The sequence below is a fragment of the Acomys minous genome (genome assembly GCF_964271855.1).
Source record: "Acomys minous genome assembly, chromosome: 13".
Classification (NCBI taxonomy): Eukaryota; Metazoa; Chordata; class Mammalia; order Rodentia; family Muridae; genus Acomys; species Acomys minous.
Genome location: NC_140495.1, coordinates 104,318,067 through 104,326,506, shown reverse-complemented (window position 1 = coordinate 104,326,506; position 8,440 = coordinate 104,318,067). Strand labels below are relative to the sequence as shown.

The 8,440-nt window shown below is 52.8% G+C and overlaps 2 protein-coding genes across 3 annotated transcripts in view; both read left to right on the top strand.

Moving 5' to 3' along the window:
* Positions 1-8,440, top strand: part of LOC311580424 (uncharacterized protein) — a 56,702-nt gene that overhangs the window by 11,627 nt on the left and 36,635 nt on the right. Inside the window, exon 1 of one of the 2 annotated variants that reach the window (XM_084752004.1) lies at positions 2,495-3,929. The exons of the other annotated variant lie outside the window; for it this stretch is intronic. Within the exon in view, the coding sequence (XP_084608130.1) occupies positions 3,918-3,929 (12 nt within the window). The 5' untranslated portion in view covers positions 2,495-3,917. Of the gene's footprint in view, positions 1-2,494; positions 3,930-8,440 lie in introns of those variants that run through there. 2 annotated transcript variants of the gene reach the window in all.
* Positions 3,922-4,901, top strand: LOC311580441 (uncharacterized protein). The gene has a single exon (XM_084752035.1). It carries the CDS (start codon positions 4,058-4,060, stop codon positions 4,676-4,678), a length of 621 nt encoding a protein of 206 aa, XP_084608161.1. The 5' UTR covers positions 3,922-4,057; the 3' UTR covers positions 4,679-4,901.

Here is an 8,440-nt window from a genome sequence, read left to right as displayed (position 1 = left end):
GAAGACTCTACCCTGGGTCACCTGTAAATAAAATTGTTGAAATCCAATTAAGCAGGAAGAAATTGGTGTAGCCATGAGCACACTTCTCCTACCCTGACATGTCACTTCCTCATGCAGCCACTGGTGGGCAGCCTGAGGCCTGAGGCCTGAGAGCATGGAGACAGCCTCACACTGAGTGAAGATTTCTCTTCAGTGCTTCATTCACTGGGGGCTACTGTCTAGATTCCCAGGCAGTCAGTGTCAGCACACGGGACAGTGCCTGGCATGAGTGTGGGTCCCCAGACATCTGCGCTCTATCTACACTCTGGGATATGGCAGACTCTGTGGACATGGCTTGGGTAGAAGGATGTGCAGCCATTCCGGGTCTCTGAGAGGGTGTGGCAGGATGGCTGCAGCTCCATCTCTTTCTAAACATGATGCTACCAGCCTCCCCCACTTCATTTTCTTGTCAGGTCAAGTCTTCCAAACAGGCCCTAAGCAACTGGGCAGTCCACTATGGACTGATAACTACAAAATCACATTTCCTTCAAGGGCGGTGCTTTCTGGACAGGAAAGGCCTGATTGCAGTGTAGGTTGTACTGGGTAAAAGAAAGATCCTGAGGAGTCAGAGACGGAGTTGTGGTCGGAACTGAAAGATGCCCAGTTGTCAAGCACAAGCAATGGACTAACTGTAGCCTGTGGCCTTGTATGTTCCCTCTTCCTGGAACCTAGAAAGATGGAGGGGTGCGCACTATGCCCACTGCATAGCCTGCTGGGAGGTCATGACCCCACAGGAAGGGAACACTGATTCAGCCCACATCTTCTGTGCACAGCCCTGGCTCCAGACCACAGGATGGGCCTGACTCCCAGTGCATGGGACTCCCTCTAGCTTTGAGGGGGACACCAGACCTCAAGAGGGGTGGATATATATGATGTGGAGTTGGAGACTGTAGTAGTACCACTGTGAGTTACCGCATATCCTAACGCTAGGACCTGAGCACCAGTAGAGACATCCAGAGCAGAGGACTTCCCTCAGAGCTAGAAACACTCAGTCACCAAGGAGCAGCTTGTTTTGGTTAAGGTGTTGACCTTCCCCTCATACACAAAATCTGTGTGCAAGCCCATCAACGTGTTACAAGTGGGGGATAAAGGAGAAGATGGAGATGGCTGACAGGGATGTCCCTGAAGGAAAAGGTCAACACCCTTCAGTGGGAAACACAACAAGACCAATGGAACAGAGCAGTATGCTCATACCGCGGTGGGAAGTCATTCACACAACAGGCCAACACAGCCCTTGACAGAAGCCATGGATAGAAAGACGTCCAGAATGGCGGAACTAGTGGAATTAGCAGACAGAGGATAAAGTCATGGCATTAATGGTGTGTGAGGAGCAGACCTAGCGGGAGCAGAAGGAGGGGATGCAAAGAACGAGACAGACACCAAAAGCCGAAGAGCAGGAGAGCAGCCACAACAACCCAAAATGACCTGAGATGAGATGACGAGGACGAAAAGACCCTGAAGATGAAGTTCCCCAAAGAGAGGACTGTGAGCAACATCTAAAGAGGTTTGCAGAGACAGAGTTGTGGGCACAGCAGAGCCACAGGCAGAGCCAGAGCCACAGGCAGAGCTGGCTTCACAGGCAAAACAGAGTCTCAAGTGTGACACATGTAAAACCAGAGTATAAGGGCGAAAGGCCGGGGCAGAAAGACTAGTAAAGAGAAAATGCCAAACAGTGTAAGGATAAGGTAACACTCTCGCAGCCAAATAATGACACAGAGACCTAACACATTTATTAGTAAGCTTCAAGCACTATAGCTGGGCAGATACTCATCTATTCTAATCCAACAAAACTGGCCTGGCCTACTTCCCAGCCATGTGCCCTCTTACCTTCCACCTAGTCTCGCCCCTCTATTGCTCCTCCATCTGTGTCCCCATGGAGACAATCTCACGGCAACCTTCTCCTCAACCTTCTCCTCTCCCTCTCTGCTCTATCTGGCATTAGAAGGGCCACCTCAACAATAGTCCTGCTCAGCTCCGGACTGTTCAGCTCTGTTTTAACCAATATGAGATGATGGAGAATGATTTTTATACAGAATAAAGCAGGAGATGTTTCAACAGTAATGACAATGCCTACTTATGACCGGAACCAGATCTCTGGGTACCAAATTCAGCACTTGGATACACCATGCACAAAACCATCCCCTAACGGGAGTTTTCTAAATTTGAAATGAAGCTGGGGAGTACACCAAGAACGCGAGGCATTTCTAGACACTGGCCTGTGAACTGATACATAAATGGGTGATTGAGTGGGTGAGTAGGCAGGTGGGTGGATGGGTGTGTTAGTAGATGCAGGGATGAGTGGGGAGATGGATACATAGGTACCTGGATGGGTTGATGGATGGATGAGTGAGTGGATGGATGGATGGATGGATGGATGGATGAGTGGATGGACGGATGGACGGATGGAAGGATGGATGGATGGATAGATGATAGGCAAAACGTCTATCCTCATTATTTGTGGATTCTGTTCAATTTTTACTTTCTATCATTTATCTGTGTTCCCCAAGTCAACTCCTAATCTTTCTGTGGCCATCCATGGACATGTACAGAGCAGGAAGCCTTAAGGCACCTGCTCCCAACAGGCTGAGATGAGGTAATTATAAAGCTCTGCCTTCTGGTCTTGACTAATCCTGAAAATGAGCCTCACCTTCTTCTCCCTGGTGCTCATTTTCCGGGCTCCTGCTGTCATCTTGCCAGGGAATGCCCCGATTGGTGCTGAAGTGCCCTGTGCTATGAAACTAGTCCTGCAGGGCACCTCACACATAGTCCACAAGGTCAGGCCAACCTCTACAGCTGGTGTGAGGCCAGTGGTAATAAGTCCACCATGTGGGTATCTCAAGGACATTTGTGAGAAGCATATTAGACAAGCTCCTGTGTGGCACATGTGATGGCCAGAGAGGCTCATGGGAAACTGAGCCTGTGTGAACCCCAGCAAGCAACTGGTAAGCTACATTATTGCCAGTGACTTCCAGAAAACACTATTAGAATGAGGAGAATGGTCTCTGTTTATGTGCAGACAGATGGAAATGGAGCACACTGGGCAGCACTGGCTTCAGATGACACACAGCCTAACTTCCAGATGCATTTTCTGTACTGGGCTCTGTGTCCACATGTGACTAAACTTTCAAGCAGTGGATATGCTCACCCATCCTAGTGCTAGACACAGGGCTGGGGCACTTGTGGGTGAAAGAGCTAGCAAAGTATATCAATAGCATTGGAAGAGGGTGGAGTGGACAAAGGATGCCCAAGAGCACTGAGCAGTGAGACAGAGAGCTCTGTGGACTCCTGGCCAATGCGGTGCATCTGTGGTTTCAACAGATCAAGCACATTCTGCTCCTTGAGGATAGAACTTGAGAGCTCAGCCTAGAACTGCTACCCTTCTAGAGCAGGGAGCTCACCCTGCAGCACCAACTCATGGCAGACAGCAGGCAGGGTGGACACAGGCACAGAGCATGGTGGACAGTGTCATAAGGCAATATAGAGAGGTTCGAGAGCTGAAGAGACACTATGGAGGTGGTAGTTACAGGCAACTTATTGTACCAAGTCGGTGGCGGTAGATGGGTCACTGAACACCTCTGGTGTCTGAACACTGTTCCAAAGAGGCAGCTTTCCTCATCCAAAGCTGGGATGTGGGAGGGCTACTGGACTGAGGGCATTGATCCTCTGGCACTAATTCTTGCAGAGGGAGCAAAGGTCCTGGCATCTGACTATGGCAGGATGACATCCCTGCAGCCATAAGTTGGCTTGGCAAGTCTCACCATTGAAATCCCAACCTCCCTGTTCAGGAAACCCCTCTCCACTACAACTCCTTCCAGCATCACCCACAGGCAGGAGACAGACAGGCCTGACAACAACATCCCAGACAAACAAACACCCTAATGATGGCCAGAGTCACACCAACAAGGAAGGGAGGCCAAGCCACACAGCAGCACAGGAGGATAAAAGGCGACGGCCCAGCACCTCGCACACTCACACTCTCACTCACCACTCACTCACTCTACCCCAAGCCAGCTCTGCCATGGCCGCCTCCACCATGTCTGTCTGCTCTGATGCTTGCACCCACTCCTCCTGGCAAGTGGACGACTGCCCAGAGAGCTGCTGTGAGCCCAGCTGCTGTGCCCCCAGCTGCTGCCAGTCTAGCTGCTGTGCCCCCAGCTGCTGTGCCCCCAGTTGCTGTACCTCAAGTCCCTGTCTAACCCTTGTCTGCACCCCAGTGTGTTGTGGGCCCAGCCCCTGCTGCCAATCTTCATGCTGCCAGCCAGCCTGCTGCACCTGCTCCCCCTGCCAGCAGTCCTGCGGTGTGACTCTTTGCTGCAAGCCTGTCTGCTGCACACCTGTCTGCTGTGGATCCTCCTCATGCTGCCAGCAGTCTAGCTGCCAGTCCTCTTGCTGCCAGCCATCCTGCTGCACACCTGTCTGCTGCAAGCCTGTCTGCTGCAAGCCCTGCTCCAGCATGTCCCTGCTCTGCCGCCCTGTGTGCAGACCTGCCTGCTGTGTGCCCACCTCCTCCTGCTGTGCCTCCTCCTGCCAGCCCAGCTGCTGCCGCCCAGCCTCCTCCTGTGTGTCCCTGCTGTGCCGCCCTGCCTGCTCCCACCAGGCCTGCTGTGGCCTCTCCTCAGGCCAGAAGTCCAGCTGCTGATGACCAGTCTCCCAATGAGAGAATTTCCTGTTTCTCCAATGAGTGATGGGGAGCCAGACCTCACAGAGTATATGTCCACACTCTGTGCTCTACACACTACCCAGGCCATGGCAGTGCCCTCCTCTCACTGTCCCTGCCCTGTCTAGGTCAAGCCACCTCACTTCATTGTGACTGTGTCTCCTCTGAACACACTTGAGCCTTCTGAGCAATAAAGACCTTGACTGAACCTGTGCAGACTCCGTTGGTCCTCATTGGTGTCCTATAATTTCTCCTTTGCAGCTGGCGATCTGCCGCCCTTTGAGACCTATCTGTGCTAGTTTAGTGCCCCGTGTCGCCTTGCTTTGAACCGAGTCTTCTCCATAGGATACCAACCAAACCTGACTTGACACTTCCATGCCCCATGCTTCCCAGAGCAGCTCAGGGGACAGCTCATCGGATGCATTTCAAGTGCTGTCTCAGCTCTCCTGTGGTCTGCCATGGTCCCTTGTTAAGTGGTACAACTATGTTGTAGCAACGGTAATGACATCTGGGCCATGGGCCTTGTGTGAGCAGACAGGCCCTACCTCCAGATTTCATTAGGGCTAAAGGCAGAGAGCATTAATATGTGGGAGGGCACAGATTGTGATTGGAGAGCAAACACTGTGATGGAGCATGTTGGCCAGGAACACTATGTAGTCAGTGATATCTTCAGAAATCTAGAATCTAATTGTGGGTGGGAATGTGCTGGCTGCCGGGATGGTCCTGACTCTGCTCTAGTACTCATCAGGTGGACGCAGCCACAGAGGGTAAGGATGGGCACTGATGCCCCCACATTGAAGTTCTAGTTCAGTCACAGCCAAGCATCTTGTCAGCACGTATCCGTGTGCCTGGCACCAGCTCCAGGCTCCCTGTGAGGCTCACAGCACCTGGGACCCGAGTCCCAACAGAACCTGGTCTATGGGAAATGCTCCTGCCTCCCCTGATGGTGAACAGAAGACTTGACTGTGGTCCACGTGCTAATACAATTGTTGAAGTCCACATAAGCAGGAAGAAATTGGTGCAGACAGGAAGGATACTGTCCCACCCTGACATGTCACTTCCTCATGCTGCCCCTGGTGGGCAGGCTGACCTCTGGGGCCTGAGAGCATGGAGACATGCTCACTGAGTGAAGCTTTCTCTTCAGTGGTTCATTCACTGAAGGCTACTGTCTAGATTCCCAGGCAGTCAGTGTCAACACTCGGGACAATGCCTGGCGTGGGTGTTGGTCCCCAGTGGCCTGTGCTCTGTCTACACTCTGGGACATGGCAGAATCTGTGGACATGGCTTGGGTAGAAGGATGTGCAGCCATCCAAGGTTTTTGTCTGGGTGTGGCGGGATGGTTGCAGCTCCATCTCTTTCCAAACATGAGGCTAGCAGCCTCCCTCACTTCATTTTCTTGTCAGGTCAAGTCTTGCAAACAGGTCTGAAACAACTGGCTAGCCCACTATGAACTTATCACTCCACAATCACATTTCCTTCTAGGCGGTGCTCTCTGGACAGGACAGGCCTGGGCAGCAGTGTAGGTTGTACTGGGTAAAAGAAAGATCCTGAGGGGTCAGAGAAGGAAACGTGCTTGGGACCGAAAGCACAAGCAATGGACTAACTGTAGCCTGTGGCCTTATATGTTCCCTCTTCCTGGAACCTAGAAAGATGGAGGGGTGTGCACTACGCCCACTACACAGCCTGCCAGGAGGTCATGACCCCACAGGAAGAAAACACTGAGTCTGTCCACATCATCTGAGCACAGCCTTGTCACCAGATCACAGGATGGGGCTGACTCCTAGACAGGGGGCTTCCAAAGCTTCAAAGTGGCTACCAGAGCTCAAGAGTGGTGGATATGCAGGATGGGGGGCAGGAGAGTAGGAGCTTGAAGCTCTGTGGGGCTGGACAGTGAGCACATGGGCACTAGAGACATGCAGAGCAGAGGACCCACCTCAGAGCTGGAGCCACTCAGTCACTACGGAGCAGCTTTTCCTGGTTAAGGTATTGACCTTCCCTCAAGCACAACTCTTTATCCAACCCCATCAGCATATCACCAGGAGGGATCCATGGGAAGATGGATCTGGCTGACAGGGATGTCCTTTCAGTGGGAAACACAACAAGACCCATGGAACAGAGCGGTATGCTCATACCATGGTGGGAAGTCATTCACACAACAGGCCAGCGCAGTCCAGGATGGAAGCAATGGACAGAAAGATGTCCAGAATGGCGGAACCAGTGGAATTAGCAGACAGAGGATAAAGTCCTGGCATTAATGGTGTGTGAGGAGCAGACCTAGTGGGAGTAGAAGGAGGGGATGCAAAGAACAAGACAGACACCAAGAGCCAAAGAGCAGGAGAGCAGCCAGGGAAACACAAAATCACCAGAGATGAGATGACAAGGACGAAAAGAACCTGAGGAAGAAGTTCCCCAAAGAGAGGGGACTGGGCTCTGTGTACATATGTGACTTAACGTTAAAGTAGTGGCTAGAGACAGGGCTGGGGGACTTGTGGGTGGAAGAGCTGGTGAGGGACGTCAGTAGCATTGGAGGAGGGTGGAGTGGACAAAGGATGCCCAGAGAGCACTGAGCAGTGAGACAGACAGCTCCGTCTGTGACCAATGTGGTGTGTCTGTGGTTTCAACAGACCATGCACATTCTGTTCCTGGAGGGTAGAACTTGAGAGCTCAGCCTAGAACTGCTAGCCTTCTAGAGCAGGGAGCTCACCCTGCAGCCCAAAAACATGGGGGACAGATGGCAGCGTGGACACAGGCACAGAACTGGGTGGACAGTGTCATAAGGCAATATAGAGAGGTTCAGGAGCTGAAGAGACACTATTGAGGTGGTAGTTACAGGCAGTTATTGTACCCTAAACTCAATGGCCATGCATGGGTCCCTGAACACCTCTGGTTCTGAACACTGTCACAAAGAGGCAGCTTTCCTCATCCAAAACTGGGCTCTGGGAGAGATACTGGACTAAGGGCATCGATCCTCTGACACTAATTCTTGCAGAGGGAGCAAGGGTCCTGGCATCTGACTATGGCAGGATGACATCCCTGCATTAATTGGATGGCTGGGCAAGTCCCACCAGTGACACCCCTATCTCCCTGTTCATGTAACACCTCTGCCCCACAACTCCTCCCAGCACCACACACAGGGGGAGACAGACAGGCCTGACAACAACATCCCAGACAAACAAACACCCTAATGATGGCCAGAGTCACACCAACAAGGAAGGGAGGCCAAGCCACACAGCAGCACAGGAGGATAAAAGGCGACGGCCCAGCACCTCGCACACTCACACTCTCACTCACCACTCACTCACTCTACCCCAAGCCAGCTCTGCCATGGCCGCCTCCACCATGTCTGTCTGCTCTGATGCTTGCACCCACTCCTCCTGGCAGGTGGACAACTGCCCAGAGAGCTGCTGTGAGCCTAGCTGCTGCCAGTCTAGCTGCTGTGTCCCCAGCTACTGCCAGCCCAGCTGCTGCCAGCCCACCTGCTGTGGCCCAGCCCCTTGTCTGACCCTCATCTGCTCCCCAGTGTGTTGTGGGTCCAGCCCCTGCTGCCAATCTTCATGCTGCCAGCCAGCCTGCTGCACCTGCTCCCCCTGCCAGCAGTCCTGCGGTGTGACTCTTTGCTGCAAGCCTGTCTGCTGCACACCTGTCTGCTGTGGATCCTCCTCATGCTGCCAGCAGTCTAGCTGCCAGTCCTCTTGCTGCCAGCCATCCTGCTGTGCTCCTGTCTGCTGCACACCTGTCTGCTGC

Excerpts from the sequence above, each read along its gene's own strand:
- LOC311580441 (XM_084752035.1), top strand. The coding sequence starts at position 4,058 with ATGGCCGCCTCCACCATGTCTGTCTGCTCTGATGCTTGCACCCACTCC.